The following is a 27,316-nucleotide window of genomic DNA, read 5'->3' as shown; positions in this document are numbered from 1 at the left end:
CGGATGTGTGAAAAGTTCCTTACCCTCACATGCGGTTTCATCAGAACTTTATGTTCCACAACCTGCGTACACCCCGGCAATTCAGAGAACAGGTCTCTGTTTCGCTGTAGCAATTCTTGACACTTGGTTCTGCACCTGTGACAAGGTCTCTGCAACCGTGATATCTTTGATATCAGCTTCGGGACTAGCCTCAAGACACGTAGTTTCAATCGGCTCTCTATCTCGCCATGGCTTGATCAAGTTGATATGGTATACTTAGTATGGCTTCCATCTTCCAGGCTGATGGACCTTATAGTACACCTCCCCAAGTTTTTCAATTACTTCATATTGCCCCTGCCATTTAGCCAGAATCTTGCTCTCCACCATGGGGATCAGCATGAAGACTCGGTCTACAGGGTTGAATTGTCTCACCCTTGCTGAAAAATTGTTACCCTTGCCTAGGCCGCCTGCATCTGTAGGAGACTGTCCTTCACAATAGGCATCACCTTTGCAATCCTCTCCTGCATCTGTGCAACATGCTCGATGATGCTCCATTAGGGTGTAGCTTCGGCTTCCCAGGTCTCCTTTGGTATGTCCAGGAATCTTCGAGGATGTCGGCCATAAAGGAGTTCGAATGGAGTAAACCCTGTAGATGATTGTGGGACTTCCCTGATTGAAAACAACAGATATTGGAAGAAGACAGTCCCAATCCCGGCCATCCTTCTCTACCACCTTTTTAGCATAGATTTTAGGATTTTATTGAACCTCTCAACTAGGCCGTCCATCTGTGGATGGTACACCAACGTCTTCAGTTGGTCGATCTGGAAGACTTTACATAATTCCTTCATCACCTTACTCATAAAGGGAGTTCTTTGGTCGGTCAGGATCTCCTTTGGTATTCCTGTTCAGGCAAAGATGTGGACTAACTCTCGGGCTATGCTTCTTGCAGAGGAGTTTCTTAGGGGTACCGCCTCTGGGTACCGTGTCTCGTAGTCAAGGACCAGGATATATTGATGTCCTCGTGCAGACTTGACCAGCGTACCTACTAGATCCATGGCTATATGTTCAAAGGTCACCAATATAATGGGCAACAGTACTAAGGGATTACGGAAGTGAGAGGCTGGAGCAGTTAATTGGCAGGTGGGACAGGACCTGCAATAGTTTGCTATCAGTGATATCCAAGCCAGTAGAACCTGCAAAGGATCCGCTCTTGGGTTTTGTCTATGCCCAGATGTCCCACCAAGACATGCGAGTGGGCCATGTCCAATAACTTACACCTATATGGCCCTGGTACAAATAATTGTTTTATTATTTACTCCTTTGGCTTGCTAACCAGATACAGTAAATCCCCATTTACCGCTAAATAAGGGAACCTGGTGTCTGCCCCTGGCTCCTGAGGTACCCCGTTTAGTACGGTGACATTATCAAACGCACCTTTGAGTGTCAAGTCCATGAGTTGGGCTGTCCCAAAATTCCCCTCTGTCACCCCTATTTCTAGGATGTTAACCTTAGTGGGCGTGGCCTTCACATCAAAACCCACAAGCACACAGAAGGGAAACTCATCAGACTCAGACTGCATTAGGACTTCTTTATGGGTGACCCGGCTTATAGCAGAACAGTTGGGCCTTCCCATCTTTCGCCACAAGTCCCAGAACAACGTAAAGCCCCACCCTATTATCACCGAATGTAGTAAGTCCTTGACCACACCAACATAATGTGACTCAGTACCCCGTTGATACAGCAGACACCGACAATCTTTCCAGGGATCAACTGGTGAGGGAGTGTGGCTCTTAGGGTCACCAAACTCCCCATGTCCAAGAGTCTAGTTACCGGTACACCATTTATTGTCACTGGGCTTGCCTGTGGCCCCTCGCCATGTTGACATTCCACACTGCATGCTGGATAGGCATACTATGAACAGCGCCACCTCATGACACAGTCCATTGGCTCCGTGGTTAAAGAATAACGGGCGGCTATATGTCCTGGGCCGTGACATATCCAGCAAACTATGTCTCCAATTGAAACCTTCGGCACTACTTCCACCACCCCTTTGGACCTGGCACGCCCCACTCCCTTTTGGGTATCAGTCCCTTTTTATGAACCCCAGTATGGGAAAGGTGAATTCTGTTGCCTACCCATGGATCCCTCAACCATCTGCCACCTTTCTACTAGCCCGACCAGGTCATCAGCATGTTGGGGCTCTTCCTGGACAACCCATGCCTGCACCGGCTTGGGTAGGGAGTGCCGGTCCATCACAACACGCTCTACCATCTGGGCTGCGGAAGAGTAATCCGGCTGTAACCACTTTTGGACCAGATGTAGCAAGTCAAACATCTGAGAGCGAAGGGGTTTGTCACGGTGATATGCCTAGCGGTGGACCCGTTGGGCCCTGATAGTCATCGTCACACCCAGACGCGCCAGTATTTCTGTTTTTAATTTGGCATACTATCTTGCATCCTGTAAAGCCAGGTCACGATTGGCTTTTTTTGGTTCTGCAGTTAAATATAGTGCCAAGACCTCCACCCATTGCTCCGGTAGTAGTTTTTCCCGCTCTGCGACCCTTTCGAAGATAGTTAAAAATGCCTCAACATCATCCCTCGGAGTCATCTTCTGTATTACTCATCTTACCGCCTTCTGGATGTTAGTCATCATCTTGGTTTGGGGGGTGTGGTAGTCTCCCTGCCACAGATTACCTCTGCCAAAATATCCACCTGCTGCTGGAGCGCCTGCTGTTGCTGCTGCTGGAGCTGTTTAATCAACAGTTTATCTGTCTCTTGTTGCTGCTGCAAGGCTTTTTGGTGCAGCTGAGCTTGCTGCTGCTGATTATTGGCCTGCACCAAGTTCTGGATTAGCTCCTCCATCTTATCCGACTGTGCTTCCATCCTTATGGCCGCCTTTACCCAGTACAGGCAGCACGCATGTAGCAGTCAAACTTGTTACCTGGGAACACTGCTCGCACTTCTAGCACTAAATATAAACTGGCTACTCACTTGGCTGCTGGTTAGAGGCAAAACAGGAATAGTGTTCATTTTAGTTCAGTGGGTTTATGGTATTTCCATTAATTCTCCAGGGAAAAAGTAAAATAAAACAGTCTTTTCTGGCAAAAAAGAAAACAATAACAAAATAGCAAGTCCTTTTTCCAACAGTCTGTGGGGTTTGCCCTCACAGGGTTTCACAATAACAGCGTCACACCTTGTTCCAACCTCCTCACACACAGACAGCATGTGACGCAAACAGACTCCATTTTAAGCCATATACCACTCCAATGGGTGGAGGTATGTGAGCAGCCAGACCTGACCATCTCTCCGGCTGCCCCAATAATTCTCTTTGTACAATGTGTACTAGAGCTTGCATCCCAGGTTTACATCACAGAGGATAACCACCTCTGTGACACATACCTGCCATCAACTACATGTCCGGTAGCTGTCTTACACGTGAGATATGGTGCCTGAAAGTCAAAATTTCAAAACATTGTTACCCTTTTGTTCTTCATGTACGTCAATGGTTGTGTCCCTTGCTTTGATACAGGCTCACCCTCCGAGCCATATATTTCCCTGCACATTACAGCTGATTTAATCAGCTGTCATGTGCCTCTAGCAGCCACAGGTGGATCGGAGATTTTCCCCCTGCTGTTAATTAGTTAAATCCCGCTGTCATTCTCTGGTAGCCGGATTTAACACTCACTGGCACGGAGCGTGTCATTCCCCACTCCCATCATCACGCCTGTGACATGATCGCAGGGTGCAAATGAGTTGTCATGACAGCCAGGAGTCAGCTAATCACCCCTGTGTCTGTTATGACAATCTTCCTGTGAATGCCAGCTCCAAGTTGGCCTTCAGAGGAGATCATGATTTCAGTTATATAGAGCAGTGCTATTACACTCAGACAATTGCAACTTCAAGTACTCTAATGGGACTAGTGAATGCAATAAAAAATGAAAAGAAAGTTTTTTAAATATGAAAAAAAAACTAAAAATTCAAGTCACCCCAGTTTTCCCCCATTTACAATAAAAGAATTTAAAAAAATACCCATTTGGAGATGTGTGATCTATCAAAATCTAAAATACATTAATCCAGTAGGTAAACAGCATAACAAAAAAAAATGCAAAATTTCAGAATTCCTTTTTTTTGGGCCGCCACAAAAAAAGACAATAGGAGGCAATCAAAACATTGCATCTACCTAGAAATGGTATCCGTAAAATCGTCAGCTCACGGCACAAAAAATAAGTCATCACTTAGCTGCAGAACCCTAGAAATAAAAATGTTGTTTCTTGACAAATTTTCTAATTTTATTTTTCACTACTTCAATAAAAAAAAAAAAACCTATACGTTTTGGTATCTACGTACTTGTACTGACCTGGGAATCTTACTGCCAGGTCAGTATTACCATATTGTGAACAAGGTAAATAAGAAATCCACAAACCAATTGTGGAATTTTACTGTTTTTGCAATTTCACCACACCTGGAAATTTTTTTCCAGTCTTCCATTACACTGTATGGTAAAATTGATTTAGTTCAAAATTACTGCAAAAAAGAAGCCATATGGCTGCATTGATGAAAAAATGAAAAAAAACTATGGCTCTTGGAAAAAGGGGAGGAAAAAAAAATAAAATAAAAAATGGCAAGGTCATGAAGGGATATGCACATGTAGCTCTTTCAAAGACAAGTCCAGCAGTACCTTTACATGGCCAGTCCACTCCTCCATTACTGAGAAATCAGTGTTTGAATTGATATGCAAGTAAGGCTGGCACTCTGAAGCCTTTGTCACTCCCGCTGTATTTCCTGCCCTGTAGCTTTTATTCCAGGTTGACTGACAACCTCTTTGATATGTAATTTCAGGCAAAGAACAGTCAATTAAGCAGGAGAAAGCGGCTGTAGGCAGGGAATAGAACTGGAGTGACAGAGGCTTCAAATCTTCACTGTTATTTTCATATCAATTAAAAGGCTGCTTTCTCAAGTATGGAAGAATGGATTCTATAGCTAAAGGCAGTGCTAGACTTTTCTTTGAAAGAACATCATGCACATATAAATAGACCTCGGTATAATTACCCAATCTGATCCAAAAGTACAATTTTGCTAGTTCTAGGTGGACGGCCAGACTGTGGAGGTGCAGTGATGTGGCAGTGTGGGGAAGCTCAGCTTACCTACAAAGGACCAATGACTTTGTAATTGTCCACAAAATGATGCAGCGATTGGCCATCGTGGTAGGTGATGTGGCCACATTCGGGCAGCTGCACCATTGGGCCCTAACCTCTTTTAAACCTTCTTGTCAGAAACCGCTAAGCTCATACAATTCAAGTGGGATAATTAGCCCTCTCAAGCTTGGATGTACATTGCTTAATGTAAAGGTGGCCCTTCACAAGTTCACTAAACAGAAATGAAAATGGCAAAGTTTTGATATATTTTTTTTTTTTAGTAGTGGTCTCACACATTGCCACCATTAAAAGTATGACGCTGTTCAGTACAAAATTATCCAAAGGCGGATGTAAATTGTGGAATGGCATTACTGTAACCACTTCAAACATCAGAATGCTGGGTATGGAAATTTTATAAGGCTGGTTTGAATTGCCACTTTTCCAGCCCTCCCACTGTATGCTTTTTTATTAAGCATCTTAGATCCCTTAATTGAGCTTTTTCTTTTCAGCAGAATTGGTTAATTATTTGCTTAACTCCTCTCTTATTCTCATCCCTTCTCACTTCCCACTCACTGTTGGCTTGATTTGACTGCACGTTCCTCCCACTCCAACTTCATTCTCTGATTTCTGTTTGTGACTTCATAGCTAAAAGAAGCATATTTAATTTGCCTAATTAGTATTTGTCAGATGTATGTTTTAAGTAAACAAATTAATTTTCCTTTCTGCAACCAAGACAAAGTGTGAAATGTATAACTTGACGTTATCAGCAGCGAGTAGATGATATCCATCACTGCTAGGCCATATGGTTGCTTGGCAATTAAAATAATATGGATTGCTAGTATGTACCATTATCAATGTAGTTTGCTCTACTCACAAACTAGATTTGTAAAGGCGGTTTATCTGGGATAACACATACAGTTTTTGTGCACTTTATTGAGCAAGGGCCAGAAACATATTCAGAAGGAATGAGCAATTCTAAAAACTTTTACTCCAGCCTGCTCAATCCACTTCTGGCTTTGGCTAAAAAATCTGAAAGTGTGATTCTATCCTTTAAAGGTACGTTCCCACGATCAATGTTTGTTCAGGTTTTCACGCAGCTGAATTTCTGCGTGAATCCCGCTTCTGAGCTCAATTGCATTTTGTCTTTCATTTTTGTATGTCTTTTTGTCTCCACAAAGTTAGTTAAAAGACAAGAAGCAGAAGTATCAGGAAGTTAACTAAAGCAAAGTAATGCCCCCCCCCCGTACATATTATACAATTGCACTCTTTTATTGCCTTTCATGTGGCACTAAAGGGAGTTTTTAGCCTTGTGTTTTCTAGTAAATAATAATTAGAAAAAATGACTTGGGAGTCCCCTCTATTTTTGATAACCAGCCAAGGTAAAGCACACCGCTAGGGGCTGATGATATCAGGCAGGGAAGGCCATGGTTATGTGGCCTTTCACAGCCTAAAAATACCAGCCCACAGCTGCCCCAGAAGTGGCACATCACATTAGATGGACTAATTATGGCGCTTCATCTTTGATCTTCCCGATTGCCTGTTGGGATAATGGTTTGTGGGGTTGATGTCAGCTGTGTAGTGTCAGCCGGCATCAAGCCCTGTTAGTAATGGAGAGGTGTCTATCAGATACCCCCATTACTAAACCAATAAGTGGGCGGCACGGTGGCTCAGTTGTTAGCACTGAAGTCTTGCAGCGCTGGGGTCCTGGGTTCAATTCCCATCAAAGACAACATCTGCAAGGAGTTTGTATGTTCTCCCCGTGCTTGAGTGGGTTTCCTCCGTAGTCTCCGGTTTCCTCCCACACTCCAAAGATATACTGATAGGGACTTTAGATTGTGAGCCCCAATGGGGACAGTGTTGCCAATGTATGTAAAGCGCTGTGGAATTAATAGCGCTATATAAATGAATAATTATGTGAAAACAAAAAACACCCACAAAAATGTTTTATGTAAATAGAAAAAATACACTCCCTGTGTTCAGCAATTTATAAAAAAAAAAAGACATACAAAGCCAAAGTAGTCCATCGAATCCATGTAGTCAACAAATGGAAACCTGAAAAACATAAAACCAGACAGACAAAAATAAAAACAAGAGACAGTAGAGGTCAAATAACAATCGGCCTTTCTAGCCTGGTAATATAAAATAAAACTAGAAGTTTAAAGAGACTTTCACGGACTAGCATAAAATAAGCAGTAGTTTCATAAAACATAGGACTACTGTGATGTCCTATATTTATGATATCACATCACAATGACATTACTGGAAAATACCTTACATCTCTGTGTGATCATGCACACCTGTAGTACACACTTCATGTACTTGAATTAGCCAGGGTTATGCATCATAAACAGTGGAGTACCACTAACAGCAGCAGACCATGCAGCCGTGGGCCCCCCTCCCCACCTGGCATAACACTTTCTACTGTAGCTACATCCTGGATGCAGATACAGTTGAAAGCAATGATGGAACAGGGAGCCGTTAGCTCCCTTCCCCATCGTTCTCCCTATACGTCTGAATTCTTATGTCTCAGCAGTGGATGCAATGATGTTACTACATTGTGCCTTGTATTGTGGCGGTTGCGACCACACTCCTCAAGGATTGCAGCATTGTGGTAATAGGGAGAGGTGAGTATTTTTTTTTTTTTTTTTTTTTTATTTATTTAAATGAAGGGGGTATTACATTGTTTGGACAGCTATATAAGGGGACTCTATACTGTTTGGAGGTCTATGGGGTGGGCACTAAATTGTTTGGAGAGCTATATGGGGGGGCCATTATACAGTGCGGAGGGTTGTGTGTGGTCTATCATACTGGGTGGTGGTTATTATACTCTATGAAAGGCAATCATACTGAACAAAGGGCTGTGTGGGGACCACCATTTTGGAGGGCTGCGTCCAGGCTATAATACTATGTTAGGTCACAAAGAGGTGCATCATTGTGTTAAGGTCACTGTGGTGATATCATGCTTTGCAGGGAGGAGTACTGTAAGATCATCATCCTCTGTTTTTGTATGGCACTGTGTTGGAATTCATTATGTGGGTGTCATGCTTTGTTTGGCGGTTCCTTTTGTTGGAGCCATGAATGATGCATCTTAGTGCATGGGGAATACTAACGGGCAATATTATTTTGTGAGAGCTGCAATGTTGTACACTGACTAGCAAAAGGATAACAATGTTTTAAACTTTTGACATTCAGGCTCCATATCTCGCCACCCACTACAGCTTCGATTGGTAGAGAACTTTCATTTTCTAGACAATTATCTTGGTCCTCTCATACATAAATTTGACTTGCAACTATTTAGCATATGATTAGTTATGCAGATTCTTATCATGCCACTGCATTGTTATTATTTTGCTCCTGGTAGTGAAAAAATCTTTTTCTTCCACTATATTACAAATTACAACTTTTTCTCACATTCCCTAATAGCGCAGTGTGTTATTACAGTTGATTCTCAAGCAAGAGGTCACTGGATCAGTCAAGGAGCGGCCATAAAGACAATTTCCCAAGAAAAGAGAAACTGCATAATCCAGCTCATTGATAGTGGTCTTTCTGCCAAGATAATTGCAAAACTGCATCATGTGAGTGCCATGACAGTTGGAAGATTAATACTGCTCTTATGCTTTGCAAAAGGTAGATCACAGACGTCTATGCAAGCACGTGGCAAAGCATAGGCCCGAGTTTGCAAAAAAGTGGACAGTAGAAGATTGGATACAGGTGACTTGAAGCAATGAGATTAAAGTCAATAGCTTAGGCTGTGATGGGTGCTAACAAGTTTAGAAGAAACAAGGAGAAAAGGGGCTAACACTGAAATTGAAGGAACTGTCAAGTTCGGTGGAGGAAGACTGATATGGGGTTGTTTCACAACCAGAGGCGCTGAATACTTGACCAAGATCGATGGTGGCCTCAATGCTGAGCTATATGTGAATATCCTACATAATGATGAGTTACTTCGTACACTCTAGTACTATGGATATGGAAAGGATGATATAGCGTTCCAGCAGGACAACAACCTGAAGCATATGTTGAGATTGGCAAAGAAATGGTCTAATGACAATGAAATAGAGGTGTTGGATTGGCCCCCATAGTCCCAAGACCTCAGCCCAATCGAAAACTTGTGGGTAGAGTTGAAGAAAGATGTATACATACACAAGTGAGTCGACCAGTGTGCACAAACATTGGGAACTTATAGAGGACAGCTGAGATTTCGGTTGAAACATTTTTGAATCTAATAGAGAGTATTCCCAGAAGGATTTAGGCAGTGTTGAAAGCCAAAGGTAGGTTTACAAAATACTAACACAATACTAAAAATTAAAATGTAGCTTTTTAGGAGCAAAATGATAATACAGTCATGTAAGAATCGGCATAACTAATTATATGCTAAATAGTTGCAAGTCAATTTTAAGTATGCGATAGCCAAGATGATTGTCTATAAAATGAAGGTAGTCTCACACTTGAAGCTGTAGTGGATGGTGATATCTGGAGCTTGCAATTCAAAAGTGAAAAACATTGTTACCCTTTTGCTCATAAGTGTGATATATGCTCTTTTGTGACCCCACAGAATTTTTTTTTTTTTGAGGAGGCCAAATTAGGACTTTTGCTATGAGGCCCCATGATTTCTATATATGCCCCTGGTCATGACTGTTATTTGCACAGCCTTTAAATAGTGGTTTTAGGACCTGGATAGTGAAAATGCAGAGACTGTAGCTGATATTTCAACAAACACTTCTAGAAGGTATCTTTAAAATGCATTCTGTTATTTGTGCTTCTTTTTAAACTATTGCCTTATCAGTAGTACTGTGATTTTCTAATCATGATTTTATAGTTTCATCATTGAATTAACATGTCAAATTTATTTTTGCATTTTTTTTGTTTTAATTCAAGACATTTTTCAACTAAATTTCAATTTTGGAGGACTTCCTAAAAGTCTCCCATCCCTCATTTTGTGTGTCATGTATTTGTATTCATGTGTATTAAGACTATCTCTGTTTTCTGCTGTAGAATTTGTCTGGATGCCCAGGCAAGACCGGGCGAAGTTTCTGAATGGTCCCACGTTGGGATGATGTCATCAGACCTTCAGTACTACATTATCATTAGTACAAGATATACATGCAGAAACACAACTGGAGATGGCATTCTGGGGACTGCAAGTGTTTCAATCTCGTCATCTCATGAACCTGCTGCGCTTTAGACTACAGCTTTTATTTTTTTCTTTTATAAGAGAAATTGTCAGTTATTGCTTTTATCAATGCTTTGTCATTTTTTTCCTTTTGCATTTTCCCTTCTGTTGCTTCTCTTTAATATTGTAGTAGATATATTAATGGTTGATTTTTTTTTTCAGGTCTTTGTTGTCATTGTTATTTTGCAGAGATTGAACTTTTAATATAAGTTGAATACTTTGGTACCAATTATGAAAGAAGAAAATAAAATGCTGGTAATAAAATGGGGAAAAAAAAAAGGAAAGGGTTTTAGCACATTCGGAAAGTTAATGTTGGGTTTTATTTGGTACTGAAGTGAAGATTCAATTTCATGATGTATATAATGTAAAAGAGCAGCTGACTAAGGTGATTCTGTAGATTTTTTTTTTTGGTGATGTCTCCCTTTGTTAAACTGATTATCTATTTTCGGCAATAACTTAAGGACAAGACATTTTGAGTCCTTGGTTTTCTATAAGTGCTTTTTTTTCTTGTTGAAAGAGGTGATATTCTAAGGTTTTATGAAATTCATTCTTAAAATAAACAGAAGTGCTGTAAATAACCTTCAATTAACTACGTGTAAGAGAAATAATAAAAAAAAAAAATCTATATATTTTTTGTGAGGGCAAACAATCTTCAGCATCTCTAAACAATACAGGTGGTTCGAAATCAACCTTTTAAGAGTTTCTACCCTGAATGAGTTGCCAGGATGTGCCCTATTAGTTAGATTAACACTGTTACATTTGTTGTGTAGGTGTTTAGACCTGATAACTGTACTAGCGTCATACCAGCATATTACCTATTTAAACTTTGTGCACAGCTTAAAAGTCTAGTTCTATTTTTGTTGTTCTGAGGATAAAAAAAAATATCACCCAGTCGAAAAATAATGCTACAATTGCAATATTTAAAGTATTTAAAATTGCAACTTTTTTTATTTTTATTATTTGGGAATTTTAAATTACGTCAAATAATAGTCCAACCATTTCAGCTGCTCTATGGATGATTTGCTGTCATTTTCTTGAGCTATTCCTGTTTTCTTGTCTCCAGTGACTGACACATGCCATATAGGAAAGGCATCCTTCACCCTGTGTTACCTTCTCAACACTTTGTTCTCTTTTTAATTAATTAGGAATGCAAATCATTTTTTAATACCTCAGTGCTCTATCACGATAGAGGAGATAAAGTATAATTTATTATAGAAAGAAGAAGAATAACAAAACTATTGAACATCATTGCACTGTGACCGGTAGGGAAAACTGACAATTTCCTATTTGCACAAGATTATTTTGGCTGTTTTATATTTGGTCCTCTCTTAGGGAAGCTTATGAAGGATATTTTATTTTCGTTTTGTAATATCAAATAGGCCTACAACAGTGACATAGAATTACAACTTGGTGTATATGGCATTAATCTACTGTTTGGATTTTTTTTTTTTTATAGCATATGCCAAGTTTTATTATTTTCTTTTTAATTGTTACATGTAAAAAAAAATTGGTACTTTTTTCATACAGCCAGTACAAGACACTGAATGCTACATTTCTGAAACAGAAGCTGCTGCACTCCTATTTTTTATAAATGTTACTAATAGATTATTAGACCATACTTAATCTAGGTTCAGTATAGCAAATATTTGGGGGAAGGGGCATGCTGAGTAAATTTTTTTTTTTTTTTTTTGTATCTTTTCCACGGTTGTAAGTGGAAATTCCGTTGTCATTTTGTTTTAGCTAATTCTAGCTTTTTTTTTTTTTTAAATAAACATAAGTATCATTTTAAAATAAATCGAACCAAACAGTTCTGTGTAAATTAAATATAGAAATTGGTCCCCGAACCTTAACCTTTAAAATAAGGGGATTTTTTAAAGCAAATATTTTATTAATGTTGATAAAGTACTGTACTTCCAATCATATATATATATATATACATACATACACATGCAAACACCCTTTTTTTCTCATTCTCACCCACCTCATAGAATTTTCTTTTATCCTCACCTATATTGTAGCTGTGTAAATAGTGACTTTTGTGTAAATGTGCTGTCCTGATGCTAACATACGAATTCATTTCTCTTGTTCTTATAATAAATCTTGGTAGATGTATTGTAATTAAAATTACAGGCAAAATAGGTGTAGTTCTTCACATTTAGGACCAGTAAGGATAGAACTTTCTCTAATTTAAAAATAATTTTTTTATTTTTTTTTTTTTGGAGGATTTTTTTTTTTTTAAATAATTATTTGTTATTTTATCAATCTGATGTGGTTTCAACTAACCAAAGGTCTCACAATGCTAAAAATGCTGGCAATCTCTAATAGGCATTTTGCAGATCTCCCTACCCTCCCTTGATTTTAAAAGGGGAATGCCATACTACCTTAAATGCTAACGCTATATATGCAAAACTGGATTTTTTTTAATTTATTTTTTAAAGAGGGAGGCATGGTATATTAAATGATTTTACTAAGAGAAAAAAACATATTTTTTTAAGAATGCTCAGAAGAAATTGATGATCTGTGTGAATATGTTTTTCATGTTTATACACCATTTAAACAGTCCCTTTGGCCCATAGATGAATTGTGAAACTTGTTTTGTTTCTAAATGTGGCTACCTAGACCAAGGTTTGCTCTAGTCCCATATCCATCTAGCTTTCTCATAGTTTTGTAAATGTCAGTAGTACAAAACTTTAGCTGTCTCTTTATTTTACTCAAGGACAAAGGGTCGTGTCTCCATCGTTGTATTTGCATCTTGTAAGGTTGTGTTTTCTCATTGGACATTTTTATTTAAAACATCCAAGCACTTCCAATCAAAAGTTTTAAATGCATCCCAACTCATACAATTTAATTCACTTCATCCTAATATGACTATGACATTGGTCTATTAGTCTTGACATTAGGCACTCACATGACTAAGTACCATGTAGAAAAATATTAAAAATTGAGTGTCCTCCGTGTTTGATACCTTTTTAATGGCTAAGTTTTAATATTTTGCTTTTTATTGCCTAACACGGTACAAATATATATTTTTCTGGTAAGTACCATGTAGTCAGTTGGAATATTTGTATGTGCTCATTGGTCATGCTGGGCTGTATCTTTGTAGCGGAGTACATGAAACCAAGAATCCCAAGAGTAATTTTTCTCTGAGCTTTATTTTATCTGTTTTTATTATTGTAAGTAAATCTTCTTAGTAGTCAGTCTGAAATAAATTGTGTTGCCTGACATTATTAGCTTTTTTTTATTAAAAGGCTTTCATATCCCTACCTCCATGTACTGGATGGCTGTCTCTGTATCTCTGTATTGCACTGGAATTTGTGAATATTTTACTAAAGCTCTGTTCATGTCTATGTCTTGGCTTCCATTTATAGCAGAAGGCAATATAGAATAACAAAATTAATCAGCTCACCACTTCAAGGTAATGATAGTAGCTTGTTGAGAGCGGTACATGGACAAAGTTGTGGGCTGATTCCCAGAATGTGAATATGGTAAAGGAGATAATTCCAGCATCTGCAATTGAAAAAAAAAATGTGGTCACTCTAAAATTTGAAGGACAAAAAAATTAAAAGAAACACTTGGCTTATGTGTTGAATTCTATGTAGGGCCCTCAGTCATAACCTATTGACTGATAACCCTGTATTTGCTTGAAACATGTAGGCCAAGTGTTCCCTGAAATTTTAGTCACCAAATAAATGTTTTTTTTTATTTTTTCATGTGTGGATATTGGAATTTTCCAGTGTACCTTGTTCATATCCTAGAAAGAAGCAACAACCCAATGGTAAATCTGTTGTACAAAGAGTAACAATGGCGTCAGTGGATCCTATTGCCTTCTCTTAATGGTTTTGTCACAGTTGAGCTACATTCTGTTGCTGTTGTTCCTGTCATGTGGGATGGAATAATGACAAAGCCTTCGGACACAAATGTGAATATATCTTTATCATGGAGGCAGTGGTACATATGCTTTACATTTGATGAAAGTACCAATAAATACACGCACAATGAAATTTACAAACACCTGTTTGATCATACAGTGAATTCCTTTACCAATTCTGCATGACGTGTGCTTCTTTCTTATAAATGGTTATTGCCTTTTATTATCATCAATATGATGATGTAAATAGGACGAAGTAGCCAGAATACTATATATTGGGCTATTTTAGATTATACAGAATGAGACCGCATATTTGCGTTTGTTCAACCAACTTTTGATTTACCCACCACTTTACATAATGTATATAAAACCTTAAGCCACTCTACTTACATGCATTATATAAGTGGGATAAAATACATCTGGTTTTATAATGACCAGTGCACAATTATTGCTGTGTACATCAGTCTTGAACTAAAATGCCTACTAGAGTATAATGCACCATATTTATTAAGAGAAACATATCCCTTTATAAAATTGGTATATTTATGGGCTATCCATGTTCATCTTGCTGGCATTAGTTTTTCCAAAAATGTATGTATTTTTTTCGGCAAGCATTTTAGCAAATTTGTTTCTTGCTGATCCAACACATCCATTTTATTGAAGCCCCACTCACTATGTAAAGTACTGGAGTTAACACAGAAGGGTAAATAGTCATGATTTGTTTGCCCAAATACACCATGATACAAATGTTGAAACCTTTTAAGAACCGGCGTAGAGGAATGATTAATTATTTTTAGGTAGACAATATAAGAATCATTGCTGATCCTTCACTTTGAACAAAAAAAGACATTTTATAATGTTAAATCCATTAATTCCTTGTTTAATTTTCCTGCTTCTGTTTTTGATACTCGATATTGTCAAGAATAGGACAAAATAAGGGGAAAGTGATAACAGTCATCAGCAAACTGAATTGATTTATATAGCTGCCTTTCTGGACGACTAACTGCTGACAGTTTCCAAGAAAGTAAAATTCCTAGATGCATCAAGTCTGGGTATTTTGATAATGACATATGAACATATTCTGTCCAAAGAAAAGACTGCACGTTCCACATTATGTAGCAAATCAATCACCCTCCGTCTCAGTCCTTGAGATAGGTGCAAAAACAGCAACTTAACAATTGGTTATGACAGTAGAAATCAATTTACCATATTATTTGAGCATAATCCACTTTTAATAGATAATTGTTGGCATTGTGAATGTTGTGGTACACTCTAAGGCAGACCCAGTCTTATTTTATAAGCATGTTCTCCCTTCCCAAGCAGTGTACCAATAATGGGCTTCTTAATGAAGTAATTCTTTGATGTAAAACAAGGTAGAAAATGTGATTTAGATGGTAGTGAGCTAAATTCTCACCTACATGCAGTTGGTCAAACCTATCTGGTAGAAGTATAAACCCAGCAAACGCTAGAGCTGATTCATAAAGATTGGCAGTGCACAAACCAGTGTTAGTGAAGGGAATGCAGTTGCGAGATGCGCCTAATTCATTAAGATGTGCACGCCACTTAAATTAAGCGCATCTTACAACTGCCATTCTGCTCTGTTTTGAAATTTACGACACCAAAGTGGCTAAAATTTTCATGCAACAGATGGGCAGGCTTCGCCATACCCTGTCCCACCCATGTTCCACCTATTTTGTCGGAACTGTCCAGGAATGGTGTTAAAGAACACCAAAGGTTGCAAAATTGTGCTACTTTTTACCTCTTTTTATTTTATGCTTGAATTTTGACAACCATTTTAGTTTATCTGCCCCTTTAAAACTGTATACCTCCATATATTGTGCTGTGGTTGAGTCATCTATAAAATTTGCTAAATATGTTATCTATTTACTATGTTAAAATTTAAAACGTTTTCAATATTTGGAGGAAAGCATGATAATCATTTTCTAGCTCAGATGCATACGGTGAAGGTACGGTATATGGCCTACCTACTATTAATTATTCCAAAAGTTATAACAGCATGTATATTATCCCTCGCTCAACTTTCAGATCTTTAGTTGCTGTAGAAAATAAAAGCTGCACGATTCATAGTTGATGGGGATAAATTTAGCCTACTGTCTAAAATGAAAACACTTAACATAGTCAATTACCATTGACCTCAAGAAACCCATACCCTGGGAACTATTAAGAGATCCATGCTGCTTTTTTTCTTACATCTTATACTTAATACATTATAATAACATAGTTAATGATGTCTTAACAACTAAACCAGGTGCTGGGACTCAGACATACTGTATACACAGACAGTTGTATACAGTGTGTCCTCCAATGGGTGAGCCATGTATACATCCTTTTCTGTCTATTGTTGATGTATTTGCATTGGCATCTTATATCGGAACAGTATTGTATTATTATAGTTATCTTACAGCAGACCATTGTTCCTTTGTCCTTCCATGTGTTCTACGTGAGAAATCTGGATTATGATGACATTTAGACTTTTATGTTACAGCAAAGTCTGCTTTAGTGAGCACCTACTATGTACCTACTAAATACTACTGAATAACATCATATCATTTCATTGTCATTTATTTGTGATTGGCACACTCATGCTGACCAGTGCCTTTATGTAGTAAAATTAGTTATGGACAAGCAATACTGGACTTTAATTGCACTGTATAAATGAAATGAGAATGAATTGTTTATACGCCTTTGGAGAAAACATGTTTGTTTCATAGGTTCCTTAGGTGAAATCATCCTTTTTTTTTGTTTGTGCTATTTTTATACACTTGTATTCAGTTGAGACATAGCACAGTTGGGATGTACAATGCCTTCCGAAAATAAAACTGAATCTTTTCAGTAACAAGAGACAAGCGGGTGATTCTACAAAATTCTCGGTCCAGACCAAACATAATGAAAACACAAACCAACAAATGAGCACGATCCCCTTGGTTAAAATGAAGTTTGACTTTTTTTATTCTAATTTTAACCGCTTAGGTTTCATGATGTTCACTTTAAGTTGAACTGGTAGCTTGGACTTTAAGGTAGCATGGCTTTGTCACGGTCATTCTATTTATCATTGTACAGCAGTTTACCGCTGATGAATGAAGCACATTGTACTAGACTAGTTCAATTGTTTGTAATTGTTGGTAATGACGACCTGAAAGGTGTACTAACTCGTATTTTACTTTTGTTTTCAGCTACAACAATGTAATTTTATCTGTAAGTGTGAATGAGGGCTAGGGACGTAGCCACAAATATGTTCTCAATGTTTGCCATACCATAAACAAGACAAAAGCAATATTATTTATTACATCGGTATGACGTTATCCATGGTTTGTGTGATGTATATGTTTACAAAACACTAACTTGTAATTAACTTGAAAAAAAAAAACGAAAAAAAGGTGTCTTGTGCGGTATTCCTTTGACGCTGATCTTACGTCTGTTGCTAAACTCAATCTGTTTTTTCTATGGAACTTAAGAAAACCTGTGATTGCACCAATGGAATTCCGCTCTTACCAAGATACACTGTACATTACAGTCATGTTTTGACATCCTACAGCTGGTCACGAGTCTTCAAAATCAAATTATCCACATATATGTAAACACTAAGAATTCTGTATGTTAAGCAATACTTCAATATACTGTAATGACTTTACCAAAAAGAAAACTGAAATAAAAAAATAAAAAATTGTAAAGGTTATAAGTCACCCAAGTTGCCCACCTGAACTTTACTGAAATCACTGAACAATCAGAATGTACTGTTATTTAGATGAGCTTCAAATTATTTTATTTATTTTTCAGTAATTTGTTTGATTTTGATTTTTGTTTCGATCTAACAGGGTAGATAGAGAATAAGAAGAAATACAGGCGTCACCAATGCTTATTATATACTGCACAATGCACCCAGTGCAAGATATGTGTGCCTCTTTTGGATCGGAGGTGGGCTGTGAAATCTAGACGCTAATGTAACCTGTAAGCTCTAGATCCCAAGGAAAACAAAGCATCACTGGTGGTTCAACGTATCTTTACACAAATTAACCTTAATGGCACTGTGGCAGACCTAGCCCTTACTTTTATACTTTAGTATGAACTGATGCGAACTTTGGTAGTGACTATTTTTTTTATATATATATACTTATGTATGTATCTATATAAATATATATACATATATCTATCTCAAGCATCGCATCTTTCAGGTCTTTGTGTATGGCTTCTTGAAGCCTCATTGTAAAATACTATGTGGATGGGGGTCTCTCACATCATAGATGTGGAAAGTATAATTTTATATTTGTATTTTCAAATAAATAAGTTTGTGAAAGGTTTCCATCCTCTACTGTGGTCCAGAAATCAATGTGTTTGTCTGACAACAACAAAAAAAGATGAATAAAATAAACTGTTTTGAACATGTGTTGTGTGTCATTTCTGCCATGTGATTCTTAACATTGTCCTTTTTATTAAGACCATTGTTAGAAAATTGTTGCCTAGAAAAACTGGTACTTTTGACTTCATTACTGTGACTATTCATGCATTATAGGAATTAAATAGTTATGCCTTTAGTGATTTGCATATACTAATTACAGTACCAAAATTTCTGAGATCTCTGAACCTGCAAGTCAAAATGTGAGTAGTGTAGCCTTAGAGCGTATCTACACTTTAACAACAGAATGACTATAGTGCAGGACTCTGAGGAAAAATAAATATTTTTCCATCATTCTATTAGTGATTTTTACTTATTGACGGACAGAAGTCTGTAATGTTCACTATACCAAACTAAGTATTGTCCTTCTGCTGTGCAGGAGCAAGCCTTGTAAAGTCCCATAATGCTTGTACCCGCCCTAAAGATGGTTTCCAAGCAGCAGAAGAACATTGCTTAGTTTAGTGGAATTCCCATCACAAACTTTGTGCAGTCCATGCTGTAGATTATCACCAAAAATTGCTAATGGCATGATGATTTCTAAAAATGATTAGATTGCATTTTTGATAAAGTGTAGATACACTTTAAGACCCCAATATAAAGTTGGCCAGATCTGCAGCTAATGTGTTCAAGGGCTTCCCGACTCTTCCTCGATAGATGGTGTTAGAATTTGAATTTAAAGAGTGATCCTTTTGTTCTCCAGGAGATAATCCACTAGCTAAAGGTACCGTCACACTAAGCGACGCTCCAGCGATCCCACCAGCAACCTGACCTGGCAGGGATCGCTGGAGCGTCGCTACACGGGTTGCTGGTGAGCTGTTAAACAGGGAGGTCTCACCAGCAACCAGTGACCAGCCCCCAGCCAGCAGCAACGCGTGGAAGCGATGCTGCGCTTGGTAACTAAGGTAAATATTGGGTAACCAACCCGATAGTTACCTTGGTTACCAGCGCACACCGCTTAGCGCTGGCTCCCTGCACTCCTAGCCAGAGTACACATCGGGTTAATTACCCGACGTGTAGTCTGGCTATGTGTGCAGGGAGCCGGCACTGACAGCATGAGAGTGGTGGACGCTGGTAATGAAGGTAAATATCGGGTAACCAAGGAAAGGGCTTCTTGGTTACCCGATATTTACATTGGTTTCCAGCATCTGCAGAAGCCGGCTCACTGCACATTCAGTTGTTGCTCTTTCTCGCTGTCACACACAGCGATGTGTGCTTCACAGCAGGAGAGCAACAACTAAAAAATGGTTCAGCAACAACCAGCAACCTCACAGCAGGGGCCAGGTTGTTGATGGATGTCATGTCACACACAGCAACATCGCTAGCAACATCGCTGTTGCGTCACAAAAGTCGTGCCTCAGCAGCGATGTTGCTAGCGATGTTGCTTAGTGAGACGTGGCCTTAAGTTTACTGTATGTGTTTTTTTCTGTTCCTCCCCCATTAAAAAATATGAACATTTGGCCAAGCAGAATATTCATGTGTATGGGGTAGTTGGGAGAGATAGCTATTAGATAATCAACTGTATGATTGACATCTGTGTGAGTATGGCCAGCTTTTGCTTATATTCGCATTTATATTGCAGTTAGCAGCCAGTGCCATCCTGCCCATGTGCATCTGTTTGCTCGCCTACAAAACAAAAGAGTGCAGTTGCATACAGTCGTTAATATGTGTCAGCACATAGTTACAGTGGGGGGGAAAAAGTATTTAGTCAGCCACCAATTGTGCAAGTTTTCCCACTTAAAAAGATAAGGCCTGTAATTGACATCATAGGTAGACCACAACTATGAGTGACAAAATGAGAAAACAAATCCAGAAAATCACCTTGTCTGATTTGGCAAGATTTTTTTTTTTTTTTTGCAAATTATGGTGGAAAAGAAGTATTTGGTCAATAACAAAAGTTCATCTCAATATTCTGTTATATATCCTTTGTTGGCAATGACAGAGGTCAAACGTTTTATGTAAGTCTTCAAAAGTTTGGCACACACTGTTGGTGGTATGTTGGCTCATTCCTCCATGCAGATATCCTCTTGAGCAGTGATGTTTTGTGCCCGTCGCTGGGCAACACGGACTTTAAACTCCCTCCAAAGGTTTTCTATTGGGTTGAGATCTGGAGACTGGCTAGACCACTGCAGGACCTTCATATGCTTCTTACGAAGCCACTGTTTCGTTGCCCTGGCGGTGTGCATGGGAACATTATCATGCTGAAAGACTCAGACACGTTTCGTCTTCAATGCCCTTGCTGATGGAACGAGGTTTGCATTCAAAATCCCACGATACATGGCCCAATACATTCTTATACACGGATCAATTGTCCTGGTCCCTTTGCAGAGAAACAGCGTGATGTTGCCACCCCCATGCTTCACAGAAGGTATGATGTTCTTTGGATGCATCTCAGCATTCTGTCTCCTCCAAACACGACGAGTTGTGTTTCTACCAAACAGTTTTACTTTCGTTTCATCAGACCATATGACATTCTCTCAGTACTCTTCTGGATAATACAAATGCTCTCTAGCTAGTTTCAGACGGTCCCAGACATGTACTGGCTTAAGCAGGGGAACATGTCTGCCACTGCAGGATCTGAGTCCCGTAGTGTGTTACTGATGGTAACCTTTGTTACAGTGGTCCCAGCTCCATGCATGTCATTCACTAGGTCCCACCATGTGGTTCTCGTATTTTTGCTCACCATTCTTGTGATCATTTTGACCCTAAAGGATGAGATCTTGCGTTGAGCCCCAGATCGAGGGAGAATATCAGTGGTTTTGTACGTCTTCCATTTTCTTATTATAGCTCTCACAGTTGATTTCATCACACCAAGCTGCTTGCCTATTGCAGATCCACTCTTCCCAGCCTGATACAGGGATACAATTTTGTTTCTGGTGTCCTTTGACAGCTCTTTGGTCTTTACCATAGTAGATTTTGGAGTGTGAGTGTTTGAGGTTGTGGACAGGTGTCTTTTATACTGATATGTTCAAACAGGTGCCATTACTACAGGTAATGAGTGGAGGACAGAGGAGCCTCTTAAAGAAGAAGTTACAGATCCGTAAGAGCCAGAAATCTTGCATGTTTTTAGATGACTACTTATTTTCCACCATAATTTGCAAAAAAAAATCTTGCCAAATCAGACAAGATGATTTTCTGGATTTGTTTTCTCATTTTGTCTCTCATAGTTGTGGTCTACCTATGATGTCAATTACAGGCCTCTCCCATCTTTTTAAGTGGGAGAACTTGCACAATTGCTGGTTGACTAAATATTTCTTGCCCCATTGTACATTTGGCAGTGTGTTGTATGTTTTGCAATCATTTATGAACAAACTGAAGTTACATTAGTCGATTTGATCCTTAAACCTTGGGTTATAACCGAAGTGGAAGTAAAAACAGTTCTACAAAAGACATAAAATTACTCTTATTTTCCTTTGTGATGTTTTGGCCTTTTTCTTTGCACTACATTTTCTTCCAGTCTGTGACCGCTTCACTACATAAAAAGAAATCTGTTTGGAAAGGTTTAGTAAAAGTTTACTTGCAAGTTAAGTCATGCTCCTACATCACAGTCTATAAGCCACAAGAAATATTATAACATACTATTTTGTTCATATAGATCATATTTTTCAAAATTTTATTTTACAGGTGATATAATTGAGAGGTGTACTCTTCATGGATGAATCCCAGTTTTCATTGTGCAGGGCAGATGGCAGACTGGCAAATGGTCAATTACATCAGATACAAACTAGTTTTCTGCCCCCACCTCATTGACTCCCCCAATACTGTGAAACTGCACAGTTTACAGTGGCCTTTCTGGCCAGCCTAAGGCACACCAGTGCAATTATCAATGTCTAATCAGCATTTTGAAATGCCAAGCCTGCGAGGTGGATGAATTGTCTTGGCAATGGGGAAGCTCTCACTAATGCAGATTTAGATAAATGTGTGAACAAAATTTGAGAGAAGGCCTTTTGTTTACATAGAAAAAGTATTTCAGCTCATGAAAATGGGAGTAAAACAAATGTGTTGCATTTATGTTTTTGTTCAGTGTGTGTGTGTGTGTGTATGTACAGTGCAGACCAAAAGTTTGGACACACCATCTCTTTCAAAGAGTTTTCTTTATTTTCATGACTGAAAATTGTAGGTTCACATTGAAGGCATCAAAACTATGAATTAAAACATGTGGAATGAAATACTTAAAGTGTGAAACAACTGAAAATATGTCTTATATTCTAGGTTCTTCAAAGTAGCCACCTTTTGCTTTCATTACTACTTTGCACACTCTTGGGATTCTGTTGATGAGCTTCAAGAGGTAGTCACTGGAAATGGTTTTTCAACAGTCTTGAAGGAGTTCCCAGAGATGCTTAGCACTTGTTGGCTCTTTTGCCTTCACTCTGCGGTCCAGCTCACCCCAAACCATCTCGATTGGGTTCAAGTCTGGTGACTGTGGAGGCCAAGTCATCTGGCGTAGCACCCCATCACTCTCCTTAGTCAAATAGCCCTTACACAGCCTGGAGGTGTGTTTGGGGTCATTGTCCTGTTGAAAAAGAAATGATGGTCCAACTAAACGCAAACCGGGTGGAATAGCACGCCGCTGCAAGATGCTGCTGTAGGCATGCTAGTTCTGTAGACCTTCAATTTTGAATAAATCCCCAACAATGTCACCAGCAAAGCACCCCCACACCATCACACTTCCTCCTCCATGCTTCACGGTGCGAACCAGGCATATGTAGAGTCCATCCGTTCACCTTTTCTACAAAGACACGGTGGTTGGATCCAAAGATCTCAAATTTGGACTCATCAGACCAAAGCACAGATTTCCACTGGTCTAATGTCCATTCCTTGTGTTCTTTAGCCCAAACAAGTCTCTTCTGCTTGTTGCCTGTCCTTAGCAATGGTTTCCTAGCAGCTATTTTACCATGAAGGCCTGCTGCACAAAGTCTCCTCTTAAGGCCAGAATCACCCTTGCTAGTGCCTTGCGTGTTTCTTGCGCGAGTCTCTCATGGTAGAACCCGGCATGGCTGCACAGTATGCATTCAGGAGCATCTGAGCTGCATAGGGATACATGCAACTGACCCGCTCCTGTCAGGGGAGTGTGCGGCCAAGCCGGGTTCTACCATGAGAGACTCGCACGAGTTACACGCGAGGCACTAGCAAGTGTGATTCTGGCCTAACAGTTTTTCTAGAGATGAGGTGTGTCCAAGCTTTTTGGTCTGTACTGTATATGTATATATATATATATGTATATGTGTGTGTGTGTATGTATGTATATATATATATATATATATATATATATATACTGTATATGTGTGTTTACACCCTTTGAAAAGCAGGATTGCAATCAATAGCTTACTGAACAGGGAAGCAATTTCCAAAATTTTAGCAAGCAAAAAATATTCCTTTAACCTATAACATGAAAGTAAGGTTAATAATATAACTTCAATGAAAAAAATTTCAGTATTATTCAAAATAGTTGATCCAAAAACAAATATACCCCATATCAAAAACATCTAGTATTTTGTGTGATCTCCATGATTTTTAAGAAGGCATGGAATACATGAAGTTGGCAACATATAGCAGCTAGTGATGGTCAAACCCAAACTGTAAAGCTCAGGGTCCGTAGCGGACACCTAGTGTCCATGCACGAACCTCAAACACTGACTTCTCAGAGAACTCTGTGTTACTGTTTAGGTTTGGCCACCCAGATACAAATTTATAAAAAAAACAGACGCAAAATGGGAATTAAAGCAGCACAATTAAACTTACTGAGTTTTTGCGCAGTTATCACACTGCTGCCGGGTCCGCACATTAAATCTCATTTAAACCAATTCACGCCAACCAGGGGTATATATAGTCAGTCCACAATAGACTATCACTACCAGTGTATAATTAACCTCATTTACATAAGGGAGGGCTATTAAAATCTAACTATGAAAACCGATTCACAAAAATAGCCACAAGCAACAATAATTACAAAATATTTATTAAATCAATATCTAATCAATATCTAAACAAAATGCAGCAGGGAAAATAACACAGAGATTGGTCCAACACAGCAATTTTTCAACATAAAACAAAATATCAGTACATATGTTGAAAAATATTATTTAACCCCTTCACGACCGGCCGATTTTTCGCTTTCCGGAGAGACGTAACTTTTTTATTTTTCAGTCAATATGGTCATATGAGGGCTCATTTTTTGCGGAACGAGCTGTACTTTTAAATGAAACCATCAGTTTTACCATATAACGTACTGGAAAACGGCAAAAAAATTCCAAATGCATAAAAAGTGCGATAGCACTATGGTTTTTGAGATATTTTATTTACTGTGTTCACTACATGGTAAAACTGATGTGTGGGTGTGATGCCTCAGGTCAGTGCGAGTTCGTAGACACCAAACATGTATAGGTTTACTTTTATATAAGGGGTTAAAAAAAAATCGGAAGTTTGTCCGAAAAAAGTGGCGCATGTTTTACGCCATATTCCGTGACCCATAGCGTTCTCATTTTTCGGGATCTATGGCTCAGTGACTGCTTATTTTTTGCGTCTCGAGCTGACGTTTTTAACGGTACCATTTTTACGCAGATGCTACGTTTTGATCGCCTCTTATTGCATTTTGCGCAAAAGTTGTGACAAAAAAAACGTCGTTTTGGCACTTGGAATTTTTTTGCCGCTACGCCGTATACTGATCAGATTAATTGATTTTATATTTTGATAGATCGGGCGTTTCTGAACACGGCGATACCAAATGTGTGTGTATTTTTTTTTTTTTTGAACTTTTAGGGTTTTTTTTTTTTTAATTTTTTAAAACTTTTTTTTAACTTTTTTTTGTTTTTTTTTTATTTTACTAGTCCACCTAGAGGGCTATTGCGATCAGCAATCCGATCGCTCTGCAGGATCTGCTGATTACAGCTACAAGGCTGTGAACTGCAGATACGCTCTCTTTCTCTTTTGCTGTGCCACTGGCACAGCGGAAGTGAAAGCAAGTCGGGTGTAGTACAGGAGTCATCACATGACCCTGTGCTACCATGACAACTATCGGAAGTCACGTGATCGCGTCATGTGACTTCCGGTATCGGGCGGTAAGTAAATGTTTACCGCGATCGCGCTTATAATGGCGCTGTCACATATTGACAGCGCCATATAGGGGGTTAAACGGCACGAGCAGATAACGATTCTGCTCGTGCCTAGCAGGCACACATCTCAGCTGTGAAAATCAGCTGAGATGTGTGCCGATCGCAGCATGATGCTACCGGCAGACCGCGGGCAGTAACGTTATGACCGCAAGGACGTAATTTTACGGCTCGCGGTCGTTAAGGGGTTAAAGTGCAACAAGTATGTAGGTCAGTGGATAGCAATATCAGTATAAATATATAATCTTCAGATAATATCAGATAATAAATGATTAATAAATAATTAATTGGGCTAATTGACAGCTACAAATATCTCAATGTAAAGTGCAACAATTTTATTCATATTCATTCACATTCACTGCTTCATATTCGCTGCTTACTCTCTATGACAGCGTCTGTGATTGGTTGCAGTCAGACTACCGGCATGTCAGCATCTATGATTCCTTGCCTTCACACTAGCTGTCTGGGTCCCAAAAGTAGAGTGTAAATAAATAACTGAAAAAAAATGGTGTAGGGTTCCCCGTATTTTGATATGCAGTGCAGATAACACACGTAGCTTGGGGCTGCAACCTTCAGCTGTCTGCTTTATCTTGGCTGTGTATCAAAATACGAGGGACTCCATGCGACTTTTTTTAAAATTATTTAAATAATTTAAAAATCAGGCATGGGCTCTCCCACCAATTGTGATACTCAGCCAAGATAAAGCAGACACCTGGGGGCTGGTATTCTCAGGTTGGAGAGGCACATGGTTATTGGTCCCTCCCCAGCCTAATAATAGCAGCCTGTAGCTGCCCCAGAATTGACATTAATGACAGCTGTGATTTGTCAAAAAAAATCACAGCAGACACAATGAGGCCTCCCCCATTACTAATCGTGTACGTAAAAAGAAATAAACACAACACAAAGAAATCCTTTGTTTAAAAAACAAAACACTCTTTCTCCAATTTATTAACCCCCAAAACACCCCTGCAAGTTTAGCATTGATTTCAATGGTCCTGGATTACAAGATTATTGACTTCAATCGGGCTGGATTACCTTATTAACTGGCATCATTGAAGTCAATAATCTAGTAATCCAGGTGCATTGATGTCACCTCAGGTGAACTCTATGAACTCACCTGAGGTGAATTCTATGAACTCTTTGCTGGATTATTATCTTAAGCTATGTGCGCACCAAATTTCATGGCTGAAAAAAAATGCATTGCATTTTTAGTGCGTTTTTCTGTTAGGAGATGCAGATTTGATGCACACATAGGCTAAGCCAGTATTCCAGCATTGAGTTGACCTCAGGTGAGTTCATAGAGTTCACTTGAGGTGAGATCAATGCTTCTGGATTACTGGATTATTGACTTTAATGGTGCCAGTTAGTCAGGTAATCCAGCCCAATTGAAGTCAATAATCTGGTAATGCAAGACCATTGAACTTAATGCCAAATTACTGGATTTGAGTTAAATGACCTTACCGCAGGTGAGCTCACCTGAGGTCATAGCTGGGGTACTGTAGGAGCCACCAGCTGTGACCTCAGGTAAACTCACTCATGTCACCACTCACAGCTGCAGCTCTGACAATGTGTCCCTGTCGCCGCAGTGCTCGGCCACACTTTCTAATGTGACTGCACACTGCAACGTTAGATATTGCAAAGC

The 27,316-nt window shown here is 39.0% G+C and overlaps 1 protein-coding gene across 5 annotated transcripts in view; it reads left to right on the top strand.

Annotated features, from left to right (window-relative positions):
• Nucleotides 1-18,554, top strand: part of MSI2 (musashi RNA binding protein 2) — a 934,763-nt gene extending 916,209 nt beyond the window's left edge. For all 5 annotated transcript variants that reach the window (XM_075336584.1, XM_075336585.1, XM_075336583.1 and 2 more), the window contains one exon: nt 10,109-18,554. Coding sequence is in view for 2 of the 5 variants with exons in the window: in XM_075336585.1 (XP_075192700.1) it covers nt 10,109-10,170 (62 nt within the window). In the remaining 3 variants the exon portion in view is untranslated. The remainder of the gene's footprint in view (nt 1-10,108) is intronic.
• Nucleotides 18,555-27,316: the final 8,762 nt, after the last annotated feature.

The sequence above is a fragment of the Anomaloglossus baeobatrachus genome, chromosome 2, assembly GCF_048569485.1.
Source record: "Anomaloglossus baeobatrachus isolate aAnoBae1 chromosome 2, aAnoBae1.hap1, whole genome shotgun sequence".
Taxonomy (NCBI): domain Eukaryota; kingdom Metazoa; phylum Chordata; class Amphibia; order Anura; family Aromobatidae; genus Anomaloglossus; species Anomaloglossus baeobatrachus.
This window is presented reverse-complemented; position numbering and strand designations above follow the sequence as displayed.